Source organism: Plodia interpunctella, chromosome 19 (genome assembly GCF_027563975.2).
Source record: "Plodia interpunctella isolate USDA-ARS_2022_Savannah chromosome 19, ilPloInte3.2, whole genome shotgun sequence".
Lineage (NCBI taxonomy): Eukaryota > Metazoa > Arthropoda > Insecta > Lepidoptera > Pyralidae > Plodia > Plodia interpunctella.
The window spans coordinates 7,306,594-7,332,623 of NC_071312.1; the positions used below are offsets into that span (position 1 = coordinate 7,306,594).

A 26,030-nucleotide genomic window follows, 5' to 3' on the forward strand; every position below is an offset into this window, starting at 1 on the left:
ATGATTTTTTGCCACATGTTAAAGGCAGTAAGATCTCTCAGTCGACAATAAAAGCTTGTGTCAAAAATTTCATTTTTGGAAAAAAGTTAATTTTACTATCTACCTATATAATTTTACTTCCCATCGATTAGAATTATCTCTCACAGACAGTCACAGAAAGTGGAGATGGCAATCAAATTGCATCCTAGAATACGCGCGCATCGATTCATAGGTAGGCTACATTAGTTCTTCATACATACTACCTATTATAATAGTTGTAGTCACAACAGAAATTACGTGCGATGTGCGATTATTACGTGCGAGAGTTTAACATGCAACCTCAATAACTAAAGGTAGAACAATCAGGAATCACTTTTTAGGAATTTAGTATGAGTGCAGTGAGACTATGAATGTCCCCTAATGCAGACTTGATATTTGGTTGTTTTGTCTTTCACTCCCATGGCTTCCTAAATGACAGGAGACTAGAATATACTAATAACAAAAACATCTCCTTCAGTCGTGGTTGTTAAGTAGAATGAAGCACATATTTCTTCCTTGGCAATATTAATGGGGTGGTTTGACATTGCCTTCTCCATTTCACACACTAGATGATAAATTATTCGACTACAGTTTCATCACGATGTTTTCCTACGTTGGATGTAGGTGGTCTATGAAAACATATTGGTACAAACTCACGTGGCATGAGTAGGAATCTAATCTCGGACCTTTCGTTTCATAGGCGTCTAAACCATTACACCACCACCGCTTCCAATAAATACACAACTAATAACAAATACCTATATGATTCTCGAAATGGACGGCGGAACGAACTCTACAATTTCATTGAGTGATGTCGGTACGAGTAGGCGGTTGTGATTGTTATCAATATAACTATTCAATTCTACGCACCTTGGGAGAGGCCCTATGTCCAGCAGTGGACTTCCACAGGCTTATGATGATAATTCAATTCTGTTTTAACTGTTCCATCTAGACTAGCTAGACCATTTAGAGTTTGTTATTTATTCGCAGTAAGTTATCAAATACTATATGTTAAAATATAGCCTATAGCAATCTTGGATAATGTACCTTTCTAATGGTGAAAGAATTTTTGAAATATATTAGTTTCGGAATTTGTCCGCCTCGAACATACAAACTCACAAATGCTTATCTCTTTATAATAATAGTATAGATTGTCAAAATGGCTACTGGAACTAATATTATTATAATTTTACTCTTTTGTACATCACTGTCTGTTGCCATGAATAAATAAAATTAAAACTAAGAGATGTCCTATGAAAAGTGGTCGGATGACTTAGAGGATTCGACAATAAATGTTAAGAGAACACCAAAGAAAGAAATTAGGTGGGGCTTTTGTCCACTAGTGGGACTTAAGCAGATAGAAAAACAAAGATCCAGTAGTATCTTAACAAAACTTGCATTGATAAGTGGCATTGATTGTAATGATTTATTGGTAGTGAATAGTATGTCTGGTATGGCTCGGCAATAACGGCGAGTTTGCAATAAATAGGGCAGGTTGGTGTGTTGTTGACTGTACAATAAGGGAGCCGAAGCTAAAGTTTTATAAGAGTAAGTTTGGTTCTCTGCCAGAACTTACGTGTCACCACCTGCGTTTGTTTCAAATACTTTTTACATAACAATTGCCCTGATTCGGTGTGTTTTACAAACCTTAGGAGACACTTAATAATGTTCAATTTTAAGCGTATCTATATAATCCTGATACTATTCTCATTATTCATTCCCTGAAAAATCCCTTTAAAATACCTTTGTTGTACATAAACCACTCACACCCAGACTCGTTAGTCTGGAGTCCAGAATAACATAAACCTTTTGATGTTGTATCTACCCTGCACCGCATTCCTCACCGTGACTCATTCCATATTCTTGAAATCGGTCGGGAAAAGCTCTTTTTGTTTTTTACGCATAACATTTAAAAAATGTTGGGTGGTCAACTGGTGTCCAGAACCTTTTCCGCTTTTGGGTCCACTGGAGGTGGTGTACACTTTTGGGTGGACTATCTGTCTACTAATTCGATCTCCTATCTCTTTACAACAAGGTTTTTGAATATAGGCTACCTGCCCTGCAGTACCAAATACGGAGTGATTAAATAAAAATCGTAGATTAAATCTATTTCGCACATCGCGCTTGCGGGCGCGAACTTTACAGTCAACAACACAACAAACCAGATCTCATTGCAAATTCGCCCTTATCACCATCGCATAAAGGTCTAATGAGGGTAACATCCATGGCATGCAGTTGCTAGTGTACGTATTGTTAGTTAATGGGGTCAAGCGCGAGCGTACAATGATTTTTATTTTGCTACGCTTCCCGCTCGACCTCTCAACGTTCATGGCCTTGTTTTCTAGCGTCAATTTTATATATATATTTAAACTTTATTGCACAAAATGCTAATAGTAAAAGTACAAAAGCTGGATTCAATGCTAACAGTCAACCATTGGGACCGACCAATTTTATGTTCCTATGATGAAAAGAAAATAGAAATATTAAGGTCATTATATCAGCTGAAAATAAATTGTTTTTCCGTGGGAATTTTTGGGTTAATTATACATAAGTCAGTCGAAATATACTTGCACCAATAGGTGTTAAACGATTTAAAATTATTTTTCGTTTGTCAAAAACAATTTTATCAGCATCTCAAATTACTAAAATACATTGGTATCTGTTTTTAAAAACTACCCGATATATTGTTATGTAGGTAATGCAATCGCATAAACCATATTGAATTTCTATTTTGTTCGGATTTATTATATTACTAGCTGAACCTTTTGTCCAAATACTACGGGAATCGCGTACTTTAATGACAAAAAGTAACCTAATGTGTTAATCCAAGGTACCAGCTACCTCAATAAAAAAAATTGTATATCTCCTTATTAATAAAACTAGTCAATGAAAGTGACATATTAGTTATTGTATTTGGTTATTTAAATAGTTACCTATATATGCATTTTATTTTATACCCAGTCAAGCAGTCAATTCGTTTAACAGATTGCTCGTCAAGTAAATGTTAGTTGCGTGGATTTGTATCCACACGTGGGTTTGTAACCCTTGTGTGTTTCGTTGACGTATTATGGTGCATATGATTAATATTATCTTATTTTTTCACAGATCTAGTCCACTGCACAAACGAGCCGAATGTATCGATACCGCAGCTCGCCAACTTGCTCGTCGAGCGGACGCAGAACACCAATTGGGTGGTGGTGTACAAAGCGCTCATCACCGTACATCATTTACTAGCTTATGGGAATGAGGTGAGATTATTTTGAGGGCATCCCGTCGTCGAGGGTCGCCAATGTTAAGAGTGTTTCCATTTTACATAATTACAATAGAAAATTACCTAATAATTATTACGTAAACATCAACCGCCTAATCCTTATTATCAAAAGACAGACAGACAAACGCGATAAGAGACTCCCTGTCGCGCCTGTCTGTCGTTTATACAGAACGTGATAAACTCAAAAATTACCGGACGGATTTTTGTACAATTTTCACCAATAGATAGTGTAATTTCTGAGTAAAGTTTAGGTCTAAAATTTATTATTGTTTTAACCGAGCGAAGCCGGGACAGGCCGCTAGTAATGTATAAATCGAATATAAAATTATTATCTATGTTCAAAAGCTTGAGACCTAAATTGACCATTGTTTGGACAAAAATTTGATGATTATGTAAACCCGAAACATTTTTATCATAACAGCGTTATCAAATATTAATTTGCCGGTTGTACGCACCGCTATCACGAGTAATTTCCATTTGTAGGCTTTGCAGAGAATTGCATAATACGTTTAAATATTATTACTAGCTACGCTCCAGGGCTTCGCTCTAATAGGAATATTGCTATATTGTGTAAACATGGAATTATTTTCTATAGTTTTGAATGCTAAAATAGCTAGCTCGTCAGCCAGCCATTTTGTGGTCGATATTATCAAATCTAAAAACGAAAAAAGCAAATAATCTAAATTTTTTAAGTCAAACCTTTACTTTAAAAAAAATAATCCTGCGAAGTTGACCGCAGTTCGATAAGTATTATATCGTGTATGTCGTCTTTTATTGAAAAAATATTTTAAAAAATTTAATCCCCGGGGGGAATAGCAGGGGGCTTATCATCATCTCTTCACGCGATCCACTTCGACCAAAACTGACATGCATCGCAAATTCGTACCATCGACTTAAATTTTTCTATGAATGCGATTCATTTTAGGTTCCTAAATTGGACTGAGTTGCTGGAATGCTTCTGAAAAAGTTGATGGTTGGCCTTACAGGTCTCTTCAGATTTCACGTTATTGCTACCCATGTTAATTACGGGTTGTATCAAAATTTAACCTTCTATGAACCCTATGAAAACTACAACTCTCATCTACAATATCATCTCTCATCCTACAATATCATTAGCTGTAACGCTGTTAGATGTAAATACCTGTATGGAAACCTTATAAGATTTATAATTCAGTGAAAATTTATATCGGGCCATCGTTAACAGCATCATTATTACTTTGATACAAGCCTGATAACATTTTAACTATAGAATGTTTACTTTTAATCACTGCAGAATACTCTTTTAATGATTATAATCAATTTTATTTTTACACGGCTGCTCAAAAAAGGCGTGTTATGTTTTCTTTTGTGGAAATATAATAGATTGTTTTTTTTTAATTTCTAATAATTTGATGGACTAATATTTTAATAAGATTGTTTATTCATCATAAATTGGTTAACTGATTTGAGAATTGTCTAGATGTCGCTACAAGCCCCAGGCAAAAACGTTAGTCTTGTTGTGGCAATAGAATAGGCTATTTTATAAGTTCTCATTCAATTTTTTTAGACAATTAGCTGAGCCTTAGGTGTGACCTTGCCTCTATTTTGTGTCCCGCTTTTGAATAAAGGTCTCCCCTTTCTGCTTCTATAACTGTCCATAAAAAACTTATAAAACTAAAAAATATATGTTAGCAGTTCATTCGTTGCTAACCTGACGCAAGTGACATGGTTACAATACAACATGCGTGACAAAAGCCCCTTTAAGTAAATATAGAAAAAAAAAATAATTATGAACTTGAAAGGCACAGCCCTGGGATAAAGAGGTAAAATGAGAAGTTAAAAAAAACCGTAATTCTACGTATGTAACATTAGCAACACGAACGACGTGTTAATCATCTAATTAGCGCGTTATGTTATAATAATGAAACGAAACGCCTCTACTAAACATAGAAAATATTACGCTTTTCTTCAGGACAGTTGCGTAAACATCAACTGTAGCATCCCTAGCTACAATGCAAGACGGAACAATATAACGTCGATGCAACTGAACCACTTGTGTCAATAAAGTTGGACGGTGCTTGTCCTTCTTCATTACATCCCGACTATTGACTAGTGGTGGCAGAGGTCAGAGGGTATATCTGACGCCTCACGGGTTCTTACACGTGTCAAGTCAATTCCAATCCATGTGGTTCAAAATTGTACAGTTGACGATATAATTCGGTAGGCTGAAAGTGTGTTTAGTTTCAGTCACTATCAATTTTAATATGAAGAAGATACTAAGAGGATGAAAAATAGAACCTATTCTTCTAGAAAACTATACCACGGTCAACGCATTCACCGTGTGCACTGCATCATGTTTCTAAGAAGACACAGAAAACACATAGAATACTATTTATTTCGACGTTCTCACGGGGACAAAGCCTCGGGACGCAGCTAGTATTTCATGAATAAACATTATCATATGATGTTATGACTCATACACGTTACTAACAATGATTTCTATATTCATGCTTGATCTAGTTTTTATACAAAACTTCAAAGATCTTTGACCTCACGACCTTAACAACGTAACAATGTTTTTAACTATTAACTAATATGAATATAGAGAAAAACAGTTTGTTTACTAATTTACATTAAATTTTGTAGTTTAATAGGACAACCGTATCCAAGGATATGGAACGGGCAAGGCTCAAGAGCTCAACACACAGACAACCCACGTCAAACCATCCTACCGCCTGAAATCGAAGAGAGAGGGAGAAGCCCAAGTGGATGTGAACAATGAAGGCAGAAGAACTTTTCTTACGATAGAGATACCGCAAAGCTCTTGGTCGTAAAATTATAGAGATTTATGCACAAACAGCAGGTTAAAATAAAAACAAAATAGCGTTGAAAAATAAAACCGTTATTACCATCGTGTTATGTAATCTGTGGCTGTGACCCTGTGACCATAATGATACTATTTTAGATTCATTTGGATATTAGTTATTGAGTGTTTTTTTTTTCTTTTTCAGAGGTTCACACAATACCTAGCGTCGAGCAATTCGACGTTTCAACTAAGTAATTTCTTAGACAAAAGCGGAGTACAAGGTATGTGTTTTGTTGATACACGTGTCTTTAAATTTAAGTAAAATTAAGGATACCTCTGATTATTTATACTTTTGTACTATTTTTTTAGAGGACTGATATAATGAAACCATTTATTATACCAATATTAAATTTAAGTTAATTTGTTTATTAAAACGTCTGATTTTAGTGGACGTGACGATACTATTTTTTTGAATAAAAAACAAATAACTGCCAATAAAATTAATATTGATATTTTGCTCTATCCAACCTAAAATATTTTAATTAAATGTCCAAACATAATGTTTAAGCGATCACAACGTTTTCACTATAACATATACTGTTTGCTAGTACTTATAGCGAACGATTCAAGCCGAGAAGTGTTGGTTTATTGCTTCCGTTACGACATATGAATAGGATATTAAAATCCCGTGCTTTGTTCTGAAATTGTAATTTACTTTGTTTTAAATTATTTGATCTTTTATTTGTATCGAATTATGAGGAAATTCTAAGCCATGAAGGATAATACAATATTTCTTACACTTTCCTTTATCAACGTAAGGAAACGATATGTTTTCCTTTAGCGAAGATGAAAACTACTATTACATAAATTGGTATTACAAACTCATGTGACATGAGTGGAACTCGATCTTGGAACCTACGGTTCACGGCTTCAAGATTCTTGAAGCCGTGAACCGTAGTCTTGAAGTGGTCCAAGAGGTCAACTTTTATTTTTTACTTGAACGAAACAGTCAGGTTTTTTTTTTATTATCACAGAATTTTTACTAAACTGATGTCAGATGTTCGATATAAGTAAATATTTACTAAAAATCTAATACATGCTGTCAACAAACTACGCGTCACTTCAATCTCGTCTAACGAAAATAGAATGCATAGGTACGCAGTAGACACGTGAATCGTGTGGCAAGTTCCCATACAAAACCCTGCCTCTTGTGACGTAAGAAACGCCGATGGTCGAGTGGTTAAGACGCTCCGATTTAGAGGACCTAGTGATGATTCTATTATTCTGAATGTTTTTTCAATATCAGTTATTGTTTGAAACGCGTTTAGTAATCTTATTTGACACTAGCTGCGCCCCGGAGCTTCGCCCTCGTGGGAATTTCGTGGGAATAAAAAGTACTCTATGTGTTATTCCAGGTTATATTCTACCCGTGTACCAAATTTCATATCGATCCAGTAGATTCTGCGTGAAAGAGTAACATACATACGCACACACATCCTCACAAACTTTCGCATTTATAATGTTAGTAGGATTTTTACAAAAACATGGAAATGGCGGACATTTTAAAGCCTGAGGCTTTTTCTTCCAGTCAACCAATGGATGACGCAGAGAACAATTTTTGAATGATAAATTTTGTCTCTGCCTTGAAGTGCACCATCAGGTCATGCTTGTCGTAATAATGCATGATAATAGAAACTGAAGCGACGTGAAAAATTTCAACTCTTGACACGCGGAAGTGGAAGTGGGTGAAATTCAACTTGCAAGATTTGATTACAAACAGACAAACATTGGGATAGATTAAACTAAATAAAAGCTTGTAGGTTGAAACTAAACTAAAATAGGACTCTGTTATGTAAAATTCTGAAAGTTCCCAGTCACAGTTTGCCAAAATTATCTTGGCACCGCCCACCGCCGATAACACATCATAAACATACTATGTAATTGTAGGGGGCGTTGACCATTGACCTCCTGGGTCGTCGACTCCATCCTCGTCTATAGTGCGTGCGAGACGGGTTTTTTTTACAAGCATTTGTATATGTATATATGCTACTTTGTAGTAATCTTGTAAGCAATCTCTTGCAAAGGATAACGGAAGGTTAATGTCACAGTGTACCTACGAACACGTCACGCTGCCCAAATTCATTGCAAACTCGTCTTAATCACCGCGGCATAACGATCCTTGCATAGTAAATATCTCTCGTATCTTCGCGTGTTCCCGGTTTCATTCCTGACTGTGACGCCTGAAGCCGACTCAGTAACAACATACATATATTTTACTGAGACTTAAAAAAAAATTACTTTACAGACTTACTTAAAAAAAAGTTTTACGTTATATATGTATAGGTACATACATCGTATTTTGTATTTTGGTATAATTAATTAATGAAAAAAAAATGTCCCAATTAAATTATTGAAGAAAAGCTATTCATAAACTTTTTTTTTTTTGAATGAGTAATGCTGTAATGAGTTGTACGATTGTACTTTTTTTTTGCAAGAATGCTGACCTGAATATGGCTAGTAGGTTAACAAGTGTAAATTACAATAATGCTTACAACTGAAGTCATGATGTAAATAGTATTGAATGAATATATTAGGATAGTAATGATTAGCTACTTCGTTCGACTAGGACCTTCCGTGGACGTCGTACGAGGCGACTAAGGGACACGCAGCCTAGGCAGCAACAAAAGCATTCCCAAGAAGGGTTGACCATATCCCCAAAGAAACTTCGTTGGGGATAGTAAGTCGCCAGCTAATATAAAATCGGTATTTTATCTCAATCAAGTATGTATATACAATTCTCTGACGTTGTCATCTACCAATTTTTCCAATCAAAGTGATGATATCTAATACGCAGATAAAAAGAAAAACTTAAAGATCGTTGACATAATAATATAATATGTAACGCTATCCAAGGTCAAACAATACGTCTTTGATAACAAAAATATACTTACATATTATTGAAATTAGTCCGATTTGAATAAAGTAATTGCAACTGATAATTAAGACCTAGGTGATAACCTTATAGGCGTTAAAGGATAATTCCTATGTGATTTTTATGATTTACTAGCTTTCGTCCGTGACTTCGCACGCATAAATATCAAAATCAAATCATTTATTCAGAAATTAGGCCTTCACAGGCACTTTTTCACGTCATATTCTAAATTAAATGACGTTTACCAAAGCTACAAACTACTAGCATTTCGGAACGACCACTGCTGAGAAGAAATGCCGAAAGAAACTCATTCAAACATAATGGGATATTATGCCAGAAAGGCTTACCATTTTTTAAATATAAATTTATGTATAATTTTTTATCAGTAATATAACAATGTAAGTACACAATAAAGTACATAGTCAAAAGGTATACTGAAACATATTATGATTGTGATCAAGTGCTGATGAAAGGAAAATATATATACCTATATATCTATATGTATAATTAACCAAACAAAAAAAAACTTTTAATAAAAAATCCAGCTGACCAGTTCCCCCGGCAGCACCCGTTCACGAGTTGACGCGTGAGTCAGCCATCGCGAAGCTCAACCACAATAGAGGGAACCTCCCGACCCGATCCACGACGCCGCTACCGGTTTGACCATTTGAGTGTGCATGACACACTCGATCTCCATAATCTAACATAATAGATACCTATGTTACTTAACATCCCATCTCGTTAATATCCCATGGGAGCATTTATTTTTCTGGAATGAAAGGAACTTGCTTACTACTTCAAACCACTTGTATGCAGAATTTCATGCAAAGAACAGTGCCAGCAATGGGAACTAAAATAGTTGATTATTTATTGCTTAATACCCCACACCACTTTACGTCCATACAACTTTTTCCTTACATATTGTAAAACGAAGTTCTTGCCGCGTCTGCCTGCCTGTCTGTATTTTTAACCCCCGACGCAAAAGGAAGGGTGTTTTAAGTTTAACGTATCTGTCTGTGTCAAAGGGATGAACCGATTTTCGTTTAGTTTTTTTTTTGTGTCATAGTTGTTATACATGTTTCATGAAAATCTGTTCAGCCATTCAAAAGTTGTAGCGAAATGAATATTGAAAGTAGGGATTTTTTTTATTTGTCTGACAAATAGACCTGTCACTAATAGACACTTATTCCTGAGGAAGGTTTAGGTGTATTGATTTATTATGTTGTTTCAACAAATTATTAGTATCAATTTATTATTTTGTAGATAGATTACACTATCTATTGACCAAGTACGAAATTCTGTCGACCGCATGGATCTTTACGCCATGGTAATAAGGTGAATTTGCAATGATTTCTGTAGGTTGTGTGCTGATGACTACATATTTGTGAAATGACTTCGACTTTATTACGAGAAATCTATTAATAAAGAATTTCTTCGGGATCAGGATTGGAGGGATCTACTAGTATATATTTTTGTTACACGACTGCAAGGAAAGATCTTGGATAGGTGATTTAAAAAAATCAAGATGGCGACATGTTTTCAAAAACCCATTACCTTGAAAAATTACATAAATCTATTTTTAGTCAAAATGGCGGTTCTTTTTGTGTGGGAGTTTTGATTCTTGAAAATCGGTAACGACTCTTACTCCCACGTCTCCTGTTCCCACGCAGTTTTATATAATCAAGGTTTAGTACAGTCGACCGCATGTCGAGATACCATGGATGTTTGTGCCGCGGTAATAGGGATGAATTTGCAATTAATTTGGGTGAAATTAGACGCTGCAGAGTTGGCGTCAAAATCGCTGTGCGTTCGGTAACGTACGAGTCGATTTGCGCGGCTCACGTTATATCCGTCTGCCAAGTGACTGAATGTAGGCCGTGATATACATTTGCCATACAATACTTTCACCCCCCATTTCTAATCTATAGGGGTAGAAATTTGAAAAAAAAAAGTAGCCTTTGTACGAACACGTACGGGTCTTGACTATATCCATACAAAACGTCATTAAAATCGCTTCATCATTTAGTTACATCGACAGGCGAAACTCTCGCATTTAAAATATTAGTTATCTATGTTATAGTATAGTATTCCTATCCTAGTTTTTGTATTTCATCCACGTAGTAGGATAAAATTGTCTTTGTAATATTCATGCAATAACCATTACCGAAATATTCTAGCGGGTTTTCGAGAAATCTACTTTTGCGTACGTTTATGGAATTATAGACGATATAATCTAATCGTGTGAAATCAAAAAGTGATTCTAAGATTGTATTTTATGTTATTTGATTACATAAAGAACGTCTTTTATCATTGATTCTTAATCTTAATTATTATATATAAAATTATTGTAATGTCGATGCGTATTATATAAGATCTGCTATCGAATCTAATAATCTATTTTACTCTAGCAGCGACGTAGAGTTTTCTATCAGTCTGCAGAAATAGTTCGTACGTGACGGAAATGAAGATGAGAAAATTTGTATTGTATGAGTCACACGACGACATTCTAAATTAAAATGCTAGACCAGAAACGCTGCTGACAGAATCCTTATTGAATCATTTGTTTAGATAATTTTTAATTGGCTATTTGGACTTGAAAATTCAATGAGAGATATTTATTAATCAGTCATTTAATATCACTTTAATTCATCAATCTTATTAAATACGCGGTATACTGTTTTTTCTGTTTAAAGTATGTTAGGAATGCTATGATAACAATTTTAGATGACATGTCATACACACTCCATATGAAATTTATTATCTAACAACTTTCAAAACAAAGTAACTGCCTTTTTCAAAAGACGTTACCAAACGTTAATCAACTTTGTATCTACTAGGACTGATATATTTTTAGAGCTAAGCTCTTTAATTGACCGAGTTAAATATAACTCATTTTAATCACACGATTGTTTCATCTGCATATTTCGCGGAAGCAATAAACTGTAACAACTGGTGAGACGTTTGTTTCATTGAAATGACCTGGCTTCGCGTTCAACTGTTGCTTTCTTCGTATTTCAACAGTATAAGGTTGAAATCAATTGAATTTTACTATCAGATTTATGAAGACTTATTTAAAATCTAATAAGTATATAAAATTCTCGTGTAATAGTTAGTTACCATCTCCACCGAAACGGGTTTTACTATTTTGATGAAATTGTAGGAATAGGCTGTTATCTTTTTTATATACATTAAGTGGTGGTCCACCCGAGCGAAGCAGGGACGGGCTAGTAATAATATAAGACTTAAATATACGCATATTTGTTTACTTTAATAACAACTTTAGTCATTCACATTACTATTGATATGTGTATTGTGTATATGACATTAAAAATCTATTGTCATGTTTGATAACTTGTCTCCTTTTTGCACAATTATAATTGTGATGCTATGACTTGAATGAAAGCATGGGGTACGGGTGTATAAGAACCACTTGTAACTATGAATGCTATTTTAATTGTACCCACGCAATGAGACTGCATTTTTTTTTAAATTTCATTACTGTCATAAGTATGTTAAGTATATTGAAGTCATAGGTCTCTAATACACATGTAACAAATATTTTTTTAGTCTACATTATGTAGCTGTCAAAAAAAATAGTACAGTGAACAAAGGACTGTTTACAAAGTACAGTACAAACAAGATGAATATTGTTTTAATCTATTTCTCTATGCGAAAACCGAATCGACATCGTTTCATGGTTGTTTTAGATCTGGTACAATGAACAATTAGCATTTTAAAATCTGACCTCAAATGTGTTAGAACTATTGGCAAGATAGACTAATTGGAAACATGAAAATGAAAATTTGGCACGCATTTCGAACATAGTTCTTCCCTATTTTATGAAATATTTTTCCTGCTAAAAACTGTGTATCTAAAACAAAATTTTCTATTTCCTATCGCTTTCGGAAGGCGCGGCCGGTGCCCGGATTGGTGAGTTAAAAACAAAATGGCGGCTTTGTGACTGCCCGTCTGCGTAGAGTAGTAAGAATCATGTGCACAGTTTATATGAACTTAGTAATTAATAGCTTAGGCGTCTGTTGTTGCTATGTGAACCCAATTATCAACATGTCCATTTTATGTATATATTTTTTAAATTATATTATTTAACTCCCAGCTTCGAAATCTTGCTTAAAATATTTTTTTGTTTGATAAATTGTTTTGTAAAAAATTTCGAAAATAAATAAATCGGCTAGCAATGAATGTCTACTAAGCGTGTATTTTATTTCGAAATACTAAGTTCATGTAAACGTAGCATAAAGACAGTACAATGAAAGTATTTGAGCTTATCCCTTCAATAACAGTAGTATCTTTCTTTATTCCTTGAAGCATGTACAAGAATCGTAAACTAATATCTCTTTCTGATATTATTTCTATAAATACTCAGAATGTTATATGCTCAACTACTTAAGTTTCTTGATAGTTAAGCTTTGTTTGATGTTTGGGACTGGGGTGCAATTTTGCACGTACAACACCGATTGTAGCGTTTACCCGTAAAGGCCGGTGTAGACCTAATACGTATGCGTGCGAGTTTATTGTATGAAATTGTTGCTGGCTGCGTAGACGCATCTGTTACGTTACAATTCCATACAATAAACGCCCACGCATACACATTACACAGTCAGTCTGCACCAGCGTTATTTTTTTTAATTCGAACATTGTTTATAGGCATGTATGTGCTTGCTGTATCGTTCCTCGGTTATGGTACTAGGAAACATGATACCGATGAATTGGGTTACGTAAATACCTTTTTTTTTTTCAATTACCATCCATATTTAAAAATAATTATTTTTCGAATTGACAAATATGTTAGAAGTATTTCAATAGATCTAAAAAATACAATAGAAGTTTAAATTGAATCTATGTATCTTTAGTTTATATTTTCTTTTGTTGTATCATTGGTCTTGTATAGTATAACATACAGATGTTATATAGAGTGTTTATGTATATGTCGACTATTTGTCTTATATTTTTGTTTCACATCATAGTGAAAAATACACTCAACCCATGCTCAAGATATGGTTCAATAATTTACAAGTGTCAGGATCTAGTAGAAATAATATGAATTATTTTGAATAGAAATATAATAATCTAAAATCTACAAAAATGTAAAGGCAAATTATTGATATAAATTTTAATAACATAAACAGTTACTTTCAATTAAACTTGAGCATCGGGACGAAACAGCCCATTATCAAAGTCGTTAGTTTTTATTCTCACATTTAGATATTGTGAAGTTTATTGCCATTTGAATTTTATTGCTAATATGTTGCACTATTGTTGAAATAGACTCTTGGCAACATTATCTATCACGTTGCATGTTTGTTTTGGTCTATGCACGACGCTTACTCGCACCACACATTGAGGCTTTTAAATGGTTTGTCATTAAGGTGTAATAATGTCACTTAACTTATCTTTATTATGAACAATAGGTATATCTTTATAAAGTCTATTGTGCTAAAACACAACATTAAATGGCCTTATAAAATAACAGAATAGGCAATAAATTTAGATTGTTGTGTAAAAAAAGAAAAAATCATTTAAAAAAATATGGGTTTGTCGCTGCGCTTTAGTGTCAATGTCAAATTGGCGGGAAACTAGGAAGCTATAGGTAAGATTGGAGTCAGTACTCTCAGACCCAGAGCTTTTTGATTCAAAGTACATGTATTGCTATCCCTTTCAGCGGTAGCCTCTTCTTCTTGCGCGCTGAATAGTATAACTATACGGTGCATACACGTTATACATAAGTATAACGTGTATGCACCTCGCAATGCAATGCATAAGAAAGAGAAGTCGGCCTACCGATGAATGAGATAGCAATAAATATACCTTGCATCAAAAAAATGCTTGGGAATATTGGCTCTTGTCCTACCTATAGCTTCATGAGGGTTACCGGGAGCGGTCGACCATAGACTGTTAACTTTTTTATTTCCACACAGGCTACGACATGTCGCCGTTCATACGGCGCTACGCCAAGTACCTGAATGAGAAGGCCTTGTCCTACAGGACTGTTGCCTTTGATTTCTGCAAAGTCAAGAGAGGGTAAGTAACAAAATTACATGATGTAGCTGTAATCTGTGGCAAGCCTATGTATATATTATATTTCCAGCTCTTCTTATCTCCACGCCAAAAATCACCTCAATCCGTTGCTCCGTTTTGACGTGAAAGACAAACTTTTATAATATTAGTATGAATGGATGAAGTTCTCCATTATTATTAGTAATTAGTAAGACAAGGGAAATTCTAAGAAGACTTATTTCAACATGTTTACATCACACACAGTTAACAAAGGAAATTATAAAGATTACCAAATCGTAGGTATTTATACATATACAAAACATTTTCATCGCAGTGAACACGCGCAAAACGCGGCGCATTCACAAAGCAGTTGATTCTGCTGACTATAACAATGCTAAATTGGCCTGACAACAAGGTGTGCCGAAGATGTTCGGAATGGCGATAAAAGAAGTAGACAACGGACCCTGGGCTCCGACGTTCAAAATGAGATAAATAACAATGCTAAATTGGATTTATTTGTATTTTTAGAAAGGAGGAGGGTTCCCTTCGTATGATGAATGCAGAGAAACTGCTCAAAACTCTGCCAGTTCTCCAAGCCCAGCTGGACGGTCTACTGGAGTTCGATTGTACAGCCAACGATCTGACCAATGGCGTCATAAGCATGTGCTTTATGTTGCTCTTCCGAGATCTCATCAGGTAATAAAAAAGTCTTATTTGTTTCTCGCGGTTTCTCACATTAGATTTGTACAAGGTTTTAGTAAAAAACTAGTCTGGTAGATGCCAGATTTGAATTGTACAACTGACCATTAATGGCAGTTTGTGCTTTAGCCTTTCATGGATCCCATGTGATAATTAAAAACTAATCAGTTTCTTATTGTAACTATTCGAAAGTTTGAAGTCAAGATTGAGTTGTAATTTTTATAGATTTCTTGTTAGTTTCTCGCCGTTTCTCACAAATACCTTCTCGATACGAATGATTTTTATACATCGACCAAATTCGCCTCGTATTTTTTTAAATTATATATTGTTCTTTTTTATTCATTTATTACTCAATTCACACTTCAGATCATCTGCTTTGTGCTACTCATCCGAAATCTCACTATATGATGAAAAGTTTCATTAGTTTCTCGCAGTTTCTCACTACATACTCATTGCTGCAAAGTTAATCTGATTGGAAAGTGACTTTACATATCAAAAATATATTTATTTTCTCAATGTTTCTAGATTGTTCGCTTGCTACAACGACGGGATAATTAACCTGCTGGAGAAATACTTCGACATGAACAAGAAGAACTGCCGCGAGGCTCTCGACCTCTATAAGAAGTTCCTCATCAGGATGGATAGGGTCGGCGAGTTCTTAAAGGTATGTTTGTTTGTAATAACTTTATTACATGAAAATAAGTACATTAATCAAAATTAATACAAGATAAATATACAGGTAAGGTATGTTTTTTTTACATACTTTCATTTAGTTTCACCTGTCCCCATGTTTATTTGTCGTGGGTTTTGTTAAATATCATCTATTTCAGATTGTTTCCATTTCCCTTGAAAATAATATAAATTATAATCCGGTGGAAAGAAAATTATTAATATTTTTTTTTATTGTCGTCGTAGGCAGGTCTCGTATAAAGCACTTAGTATCACTCGATAGAGAGTACGATTCACAACTCATGTGTTTACAACATCTCCTTCCTCAAAATACAGGGTGTTGCGAATCTGGGAATTTCATTTCTCGGTGAACAATGTACTATTACTCATACTACTTTTTTTGCCATTGCAATATCAATTAGAACGATAATGATTGGTTGATAAACAGTGTTGCCAGTCAATATGAGACAGCATCATCATATTTATTTTCATCACTTTCTTGTCAGTCAATGACCCCGTGCAAAGCCCGGGTCGCTAGTGGTATATAAGGTAGTGTTTGCGGCGTGCAGGTGGCGGAGAACGTGGGCATAGACAAGGGCGATATCCCGGACCTGACGAAGGCGCCCAGCAGCCTGCTGGACGCGCTGGAGGGACACCTCGCCGCGCTCGAGGGCAAGCGGGGCTCCGCAGCCAACACACCCACGCAGACCGCCAGGTGACTAACTCTCTCTCTATCTCTATCCCACTCTTCCTCTCACCCTCTGTCTCCCTCTCAGCTGTTGAGCAAATTATCGTTATCGATAAAGCGTTAGCGAAGCGTAAATTTGGATCGCTTCTGAGCGTTTGATACTTGGCTAAGGCTGCAAGTAATCCTTTTTTTTTGTGTCATGGCACGATCGTGCCACGTTGTTTCACGCCACGTTCACGTTCGCCAAAACGATGATTTTGCCAACGTCAAGGCTGAAATTGACACGGTATTATAGTATGTTATAATATCCTTTATTATCCTAATACTAACTCGTCATTTGGAGAGTGTTAATTGCTGTCAATGTGTAGGTAGTCGTCAAAGTCGTTGTCAGTCTTCTAAATCTGACATGATTTTGACTACTACCTCCCGCGTCTAGTGGCAAGAGCGAGAAGGTTTGTGCTTAAATGATAATAGGTATATTTTTTTTACAAAATTTTCGGAAGAAAACGTTTTACCCTAATTAAGTAATAAATAATCTATTTCAAAAATCACCACAGGAGTATCTTCAAAAAAAATTTTTTTACGCGAATTCCAGCTTTCTAGGCGTTACAACCCAGTAAGTGTGAGGTTTCTTTTATCAGCGCGTCCTTATCACACATAGGATTCCAAATCTTTGTTCTTCAATCTTTGTTTACTTCTGTAACGAAAGATGAAATGTCAATTTTGTTTCCAGCGCCCAAAAGAACGTAGCCTCAGTGATGGGCGCGTTATCATCCACCTCATCTTCCTTCGGCAACGCGGCCGCGTCCAGCCGCCTCGACAACCAGCCCAACGGGGCGCCGCTGTTCATTGACGACAGCCTGGCGCAGCAGGCGCTGGCTGAGGAAGAAGCCGCCATGAACCAGTATAAGGTGACTACATTGTTTATAATAATAATTGTTTGTTCTTGTCATTATATTCTAGTGACTTGCGAGTCGCTGTTCTTTTTTCAAACTAATTCAAAAGTGGAATGTTTTATTTTTGAATGATAGCAGAATATTCGAGCACTGATTGTAATGATCGCTGGCTTGTTAATTTCTTTGTATTTTCTGCGATAACCCGTGGTAAAAAAATTTAAATTAGTCTGTTGATGGATGGGTCACCAAAAATGCTTTTTTTACGTGACTACTGGCTAGATTGTTTCAGCACTTGATAATTCGTGGTATGCAACCTTTAAAAGTGGTCTCTAGTTGGATGGGGGAATTCTTTCATAACATCCCGCCGACATACTGATATAAGTATATGCTGTTTGAATTCTCTATCCTGTAAAACCACTTAAACACGACTCAATTTTACGCCCAATCTGATTAGAGTGACAATCAAATTGGGTCGTGTGGACGAAATATAAAATTCAAGGTCTTTGGGTGGTCGGCATCGCCCGATTTGGGATTGCTCACCAAATACTGAAATTGGCGATTTAGTTGTGAACGTGTGGACGGAAAATCAGATTGTACCCAATTCAATCAGCAATCAAATTGGGCAATTGATTGTATCGTGTGGAAGGGGTTTAATGCGATTAATTTAGCAGCATATAAATACGTATGTTGTAAACAAAATTATATTTCAACATTTACAGGTCCATTTATTTCAAGGGGATCAAGTCACAGGCGACGAAGATATATCTGTTTTACTTGTAAGAAAGAGACAAAGAATTGGGTCGCTTTTTGTGGGGACGGAAATTTTCGTTTGTCATTTGGTTATGGGGTGTGGTTTAATCTGTTCGGGCTGTGTTGATCATCTCTAATGTGTTGTTTACGATGTTGAAATATACATAATAGGTATATAATACTCGTGTGTGTTAGTTTGTGTTCATTATCAATAAGACCATTTGATTTAATATTTATTAATATCTGTTGAAGCTGAACAAATAAATGACATATCTTTAATTGTATTTTAAGTTTATTTCCAAAAAGTCTTGAGAATATAATTGGGAAAATGCGAGGCTTAAATCCATCTATGGTTGGGACTCGCTTGTTCATATCAAACTGGTTACACATATTTCGTATATCTTAATGTTTATGATATAAAAATATATCATTTTAAATTCAATTATCTATTCACCTCGTACTGGTTACAGAGACTTCGTCTTGTTCCAAATTCGCTTTTGTCGGTAATTGGTCACAACTTCACACTTTCACGCTAATTTAATCCTTATATTTACAGAATAAAGTGCAATCTCCAACGAACTCTGCGGCTAACAATCCGTTCCTATCTTCGGCTGCTCCTAATCAAAACCAATCTATAGTAGACTTGTTCGGGCCAAGTCCAGCGGATACTAACAGCCAGAATAGTAAGGCGTCGGACGATTTGTTGTCTTTAGGCAACCCCTTCGCTGATATGTTTGGAGGTAAGTCTTTTTTTACTCTATTAAGTGTCTTATTCTATTGCTAATACTGGTGTCAGATTTTATATCAAGTCACATTTGACATAACTTTGACCTACAGACATCTAATGACAAGTAGTCGAAGTGGTGGTCAATTTCCAAATTGACTCCAGTAAATAAGCCCCTTATTTTTAACATGAATTTTCGAACTCGATATTTCATATATATAAATATACTGTCTATTGATGGATAAAGCTCTCATTTTGGGGGGTAAAATAATTATTATGTTTCAGTAAAAAAAATATATGAAAAAGGGAAATATTGCTTTTGAAATACGTAATCTAAACTAGTGTAAAGTATTTTGTCTCTACGACACAAATACTACTATCAATGTTACACATACATACATAGATTAATAACCTATTAATGTTACAGGTATTACATTTTTGGTAGTACATTACAATGTTATGAATACACTAATTTATATTACAGTAATTGCGGTTAAGGGTGACTTTAATTATTTTTATGTGACAATCACTTGGAACACACTATTCAAATTGATAGCAAAAACGTATCGAGTTTTTTGTAACAATTTACAATTAAAGGCAGTCAAATATTTAATTCACGTCAACTATACCCGCAGTTACGCTATGCTGTAAAAATATTCCAATCACATTGTATAATAAACGCACGTCCCAAGCTTATGGGGATGGTAAAAGCACATATTTATAATTTGTTACTAAATATATGTAGAAATTAATTTACGCCGTGGTGATGGAAAATATTATGAGGAAACGCTAAAAGATTACGCATAATGCTTAGATAGTTTAAGTATATTCGAATACAATGTAAGCTGTTGTTATTAATAAATAAAAATTGACGAAGTGGCAAAACGCTCCATTAATATTGCCACTATTTTGCTGCTACAAAATATTGCGTATCCGCCAGGGCTATGTATCGCGACACCATGCACAGACAACAGCACCATACACATGAACCTCTATGGCACGATATTAGAGGCGAGTTTGCAATGATTTTAGGTAGGTTCATGTGCTGTTGACTGTACGACATTTACAGAATGATATGGAGTGGAATAAAATCGTTTAATTAATTTTAAACGTTCGCGTTTCATTATTAATTGCTTAATATAGGTATTAAACGCGCACGTACCTTTTATACACCGGTCGTTTCGGGTCGTGTTACAACGACCGAAGTGGTCAACGAACGTCCGAGGTTATAAATGGTACGTACGCGTATAATACCTGTTTATAGCAATAGAATAGTTTATGCGCATCCAATCCATTCACGCATCTTTTGAAATTTTGCATACATCTAGTTTGAAGTATTGACAAGGTCATAGGATAACTTTCATCCCGGAAATTTAACGCGGGCAAAAGCTAAGTTAAATAAATAAAAAAATCGTTCATTTTTCTCTACAACTTACATTTAAATTGGCTACACTTTGTACATAGCAATACTTAAACTAAGCCAAGAGAACTGAGATAACTGAAATAGGTAACGGAGGACCTCCTGTTTTACATCATTGGTCAACTGTAAATGCTCTCTCTCTCTCTCTCTCTCTCTCTCTCTCTCTCTCTCTCTCTCTCTCTCTCTCTCTTCACCGTTTTCCCGGTGCCTTCCTCAGCCGTTGAGCTTCTAAGCCCACAGTCCGCTGAAGCTGTAAATGTTTTACCTTAAAAATGAATAGAATATCTTTATTCCGAAACACATAATACACACACAATTGACGACCTCGGTGGCGCAGTGGTAAAGTGCTTGCATCTGAACCAAAAGGTCCCGGGTTCGATTCCCGGTCGGGTCATGATGGAAAATTTTCTTTTTCTGATTGGCCCGGGTCTTGATTGATTATCTATATATAATATGTATTTGTTATAAAATATAGTATCGTTGAGTTAGTATCCCATAACACAAGTATCGAACTTACATTGGGGCTAGCTCAATCTGTGTGATTTGTATTAATATAAAAGGAACATACCTATAAAGAAAAACTTAGGTACTGGGTAGGTGTATACGGGCTTCACAATGAATTGTGACATTCTAGCGGCGGCGCCACAACCCGCTGTGGCCCAGCCGATGTGGCCGGCGCACAGCAACGGGTTCGGGGCCTCGTTCCCGGCACACGGCAACACGTTCGTCACCGACGACAGTTTCTCTAACGTTTTCAGTAACACTGACACTGCAGGTGAGGCGCTTACTGTACACACACGCTGGGTGTTGCCGTTGACATTGTCAGTGTGAATATAACTGTTTGTTGCATTACTAAAGTAAAATTATTGGCTTCTTTTCAACTAGTCGAATCGGATACTTTTTGTGTCTAAAACGAAATTGTTTTTATGGAGCTCGTATGACAGTTATGTTTTGTGATGTAACGGATTTTGGAGTCAAAAATAATTTCTGATAGAAAAAAATTAAAATCTGCCAGATACTTTATAATAAAAATTAATAATCAAAGATGCATTTAATAATTATATTCGGTTATTCAAATACCTATATCCATTTGATTTTATACCCGATCAACTAGCCAATTAAAAAAAGAAAAATAACATTTTGTTTATATATTTTCAATATATTTTTTATCTGATATTCAGAAATGAGTAATCAGTTTGTTACCCTGTTTATGTAATGCAGTACAGTTATGTTCAAAAGTGTTAAAACTCAAAATATCGACTTATCTATATTGTATTTTAGTCTTAAAAAGAAAATTAGAAATACAGTTTTGTTTTTCATTTACCAATTGACAACGGCATCACTCCCTTCTAGTTTGTATACTCTATCTCTTATGGTGTTGGATTATAATGTATATACTTTCTGACGCAAGCTGCGGCGGCTAATCCGTTCATGGGCATGGGCGAGCCGTTGCCCGCGGCCGCGTCCGCGTCCCCCGCGCGCCCGCCTCCACCCCATCCCCCCGCGCACCCCGCTCCCCCCAAATCCGCCTTCGACGACCTCGAGGACGTCATGCGCATGTCCCTCGGGGGCTCCCCTGCCAAATCCCAACCGATCACCCAACAACCGCAGCCGATGGCGACCCAACCGATGCCGATGGCCCAACCGATGATGTTCGGCTCCCCCGCGCGACAGCCGATGGTCCCGATGGCAGCTATGGGTTCGATTATTTAAAATCTAGATGGAACGCTGTTTTTTGTTGTTTTTTTCTTTTCTTTCCAGCCCAACGTGCTTACCAGTTTTTTTTTTTATTTTATTTTAATTTAGCGACGCACCGCGTTTTAAGCGTAATTAATATTGTAAATAGACACGCCCCGTTTAGTTGTTGTGGTTATTTTTATGTTGTGTATTTTTTGTGTATGTGTATTATAATAACATTTGTGTACATATTTATGTTGTATTATTTATTATTTAGAATAGAATGCACCATTCATCCTATGCTAAACATTGAATTTATTTTGTACGTATCCATATTTGAAGAATCCGAGTTGAAAGTATTATAAATCATATTTATTTACATTAATAACATAATTTTTAAAGGAAAAACGTAATAGTGTTGTATTGTAATTACATCAATCATCAAACTTCTCATATCTCGACGATATGATATACGACATATGTTCGTCAGCTCATCACGCGTCATGGAAAATCAGCCTTTGCTGCTATACAAATAAGAGTTAATTCCGCAGGTCAACAACCGCAACAACAACCTGGTAAAGTGCTGACCGGTGACTTGGATTCTTCCCTAGCTCAGCTGGCTAACAATCTGAGCATCAACAAGACAGCCACGGCTCAAAAGTGAGTATATTTCGAATATTTTTTAACTTAGTCATTTCTTCAGCGGCTGAACTTTGGATTGCTTTCATATAGAAGTTTTTATGGCTGCGATTTTTTTTTAGTTTGTCAGAGTTGAAATGACGCGTTGACGCATTATGCGGACTATTGCCGCATCTTGCGTGTTTTTTACTTGTGTATACTTAAATTACCGTCAGAAATCGAAACTTCGATATATCTTTCTTGACGATCATACAAGAAAGAGAAACGAAACAGCAAAACAAAAGGGACAGAGCGTTAATCTTTCCCTCATCATTCATAATGCCTATTTTGCCGCTTGGATGAGGTAGACTGGAAAGTTGTTTAAAAATGTTCTATCTCATGTGGCTACGATAGGTCGTTCTATTTATTTATTTTAGTTTTTGCTAAATACGAAATTGGCACGTATTTGTTCCATTATTTTTTAAATAACTTTTAATTCAATTCGATAAATTTAATTTAGATTCGATATGAACTAATCGGCCACACATGAGAAACACTATATATAATTAACATGACTTTCTTATAAATCGTTTGTTTTTGAACCGATTTTTATTTTGATTTAAAAGTCTTGTATTTTTTGCACACTATAAAAACTAACTTGATTTTTTTAACTTATTTTTGAAAATAATAATGAGATTAAAACATTCTGGAATCGATCGGGAATTGGATTGAAGGGTTCAATTCCCGCTCGATTCCAGAATTTTAACTTGAGTTTACTCATTACAAACTAAAATACAGATCTTGTCTCTTTATAATCAGATGCATATTCCCTAATACAATGGTGGTGTCATTTCAACCTAGGCAAGCTATAATACGTATTGATTTATATTTTTTTATTAATTTTAAATCTTCTATGTGCAAGCAACATTGCGAGAAACAGAATACTGAGCTGATAAATTACTATGAAAACAAATCGAGGATTGTGAAGGCCTTTTAAAAAAAATACTTCTAATAAAAAAAGTCTGGTTAGCGTTCGCTAGTGTAGACGTAGCTAAAATAGGAATAATATTTAAAATTAATTGGTAACTGAAACATTGCAATGATTTTATATGTATATTTTTATTGTGTTTGTACAGTCAATAGCAAAAGTAATTGTTAGAAAATTACAGTCAATATTATTTATATTTGTTATTGGCTGTATAAATAAAATTCGTCGATTTTTCATTCACAAGCATTTAAACATGTAGGCTTCTGGTTTGGATGAAAAACGTTTGAAAAAATAAACAATAAACAGTTTTTTATCCAGAACACATTCCATTATTTACCTTGTCGTGTGAAGTGTACGTGGATTATTTTTAGCTAGTTTCAATATTTATATTCTCGGTTTTATGCATACCGTTGTTACTTTTTTGAATGAATTTGGTAACATTTTACCTTTAGTTTAACAAAATTCTTTAAGTGATGACCTACTAAGTGAAAGCAACTTACATGTCTAAATATGTGATATAATAATAGGGTTTTGTTATAAATTATATTTGATTTTTGCCATAGAAAATGCTTGTTTTGCAAAGCAACACACACGTGCACAGCACATTTTACGTTGAAGATGCTTTCACTTTGACACTTCATTATCGCTTGGGTTCGTGTAGATATTATAGCAGTCCCAATCCCAATGAGAAATATCAATTATTATTCCTATTGTTTCATCTCAGTATAGTTTTGCTTTCTTGAATAAATACAATGTAAAACTTTATTTTGCTAAACATATATTTTTTATATCAGGTAAATAGCTGCTTAAGTAATTACTTAATACTCGAATTATTTCCTGCTATGTATTGCGTTATTCATCTGTTTTAACTATACTATCGAAACTAATTCATTTTATTATTTTTTGTCCCCGTAATTCCATTAATAGCGAAAAATATATGATAATATATTTTTTATCATAGCGAATTATGGTTGACTATTAAATACTGCCTCCAGCATTGAGTCCACATATTGTACTTTTAAAAATTGTATTTTGTGCAATTAAGTTTAAATAAATAAGATGAAACAATATGCGATCTGACTGAATCCACATGAGCCCATACACACAGTCCGCATGTGTTGACCTGTTGTACGTAGACCGATGCAGTGGAACTCACCCAAGAATGCGTCCAAACCGGGAGCCACCTGGAGTCCGCAGCCGATGCAGGCCACCACCGGAGCCGGCTACCGACCCATGGTAAGATGAGGGTATGGTATTTTGGTTTGCAGCGAGATTTTGAATTCCATACAATTCATTTATTTAAAAAAAAAACTAAAAACAGTTTTATTTTTGTATATTATCGAATTTTATATACATAATATTAATAAATTCAGTTGGTTCGGTTTGATATTATGTTTAACATTGTGTAAACTTGTAAGGACGTTACACGTTATTAATTTTTGAATGTGTTGTTATTTGTAACATTATATAAAAATCTCTATTAACTTAATGTAGCATGAATTCTAATCAGCTGCGAGCCAAAACCAAAAACATAACAAAATGACATGTACTAAAAAGTTTTTAACAGCGATATGAAATAGATAATTTCATAAAAAATGGAAATTAAAACGGAAAAACGATAAAATCCATTTTACCTTTCCTTTTTTGCTTTTATGTTGTTGCATATTGATTTTCTTTTACGCTAAAAATTATTTCTATGCTAGTGTATTACGCTCGAGTCGTATTTTCTTTGTGCATTATTTTTTTCTTTCTCCCGTAGCATGCCAGCATTTCTTTTTCAGGGCCCAGGCATGACTCTCCCACCAATGCCCCACACCTTGCCCCATACATATCACCCTCCGCATTATATGATGGTAAGTTTGCTACTTCTTTTTTTTTTG

The 26,030-nt window shown here is 35.1% G+C and overlaps 1 protein-coding gene across 11 annotated transcripts in view; it reads left to right on the top strand.

The window, feature by feature from the left end:
• lap (like-AP180) overlaps positions 1 to 26,030 on the top strand; it is a 33,920-nt gene that overhangs the window by 3,743 nt on the left and 4,147 nt on the right. The window contains exons 2-16 of one of the 11 annotated variants that reach the window (XM_053759327.2): positions 3,124 to 3,266; positions 6,280 to 6,355; positions 12,916 to 12,936; positions 14,943 to 15,045; positions 15,550 to 15,717; positions 16,246 to 16,384; positions 16,959 to 17,104; positions 17,811 to 17,988; positions 18,693 to 18,749; positions 19,280 to 19,463; positions 21,502 to 21,642; positions 22,279 to 22,566; positions 23,096 to 23,204; positions 25,287 to 25,386; positions 25,932 to 26,003. In XM_053759327.2, coding sequence (XP_053615302.1) covers positions 3,124 to 3,266; positions 6,280 to 6,355; positions 12,916 to 12,936; positions 14,943 to 15,045; positions 15,550 to 15,717; positions 16,246 to 16,384; positions 16,959 to 17,104; positions 17,811 to 17,988; positions 18,693 to 18,749; positions 19,280 to 19,463; positions 21,502 to 21,642; positions 22,279 to 22,566; positions 23,096 to 23,204; positions 25,287 to 25,386; positions 25,932 to 26,003 — 1,925 coding nt within the window. Of the gene's footprint in view, positions 1 to 3,123; positions 3,267 to 6,279; positions 6,356 to 12,915; positions 12,937 to 14,942; positions 15,046 to 15,549; positions 15,718 to 16,245; positions 16,385 to 16,958; positions 17,105 to 17,810; positions 17,989 to 18,692; positions 18,750 to 19,279; positions 19,464 to 21,501; positions 21,645 to 22,278; positions 22,567 to 23,095; positions 23,205 to 25,286; positions 25,387 to 25,931; positions 26,004 to 26,030 lie in introns of all 11 variants that reach the window. The other 10 variants (XM_053759330.2, XM_053759328.2, XM_053759332.2 and 7 more) reach the window with 10 other exon arrangements.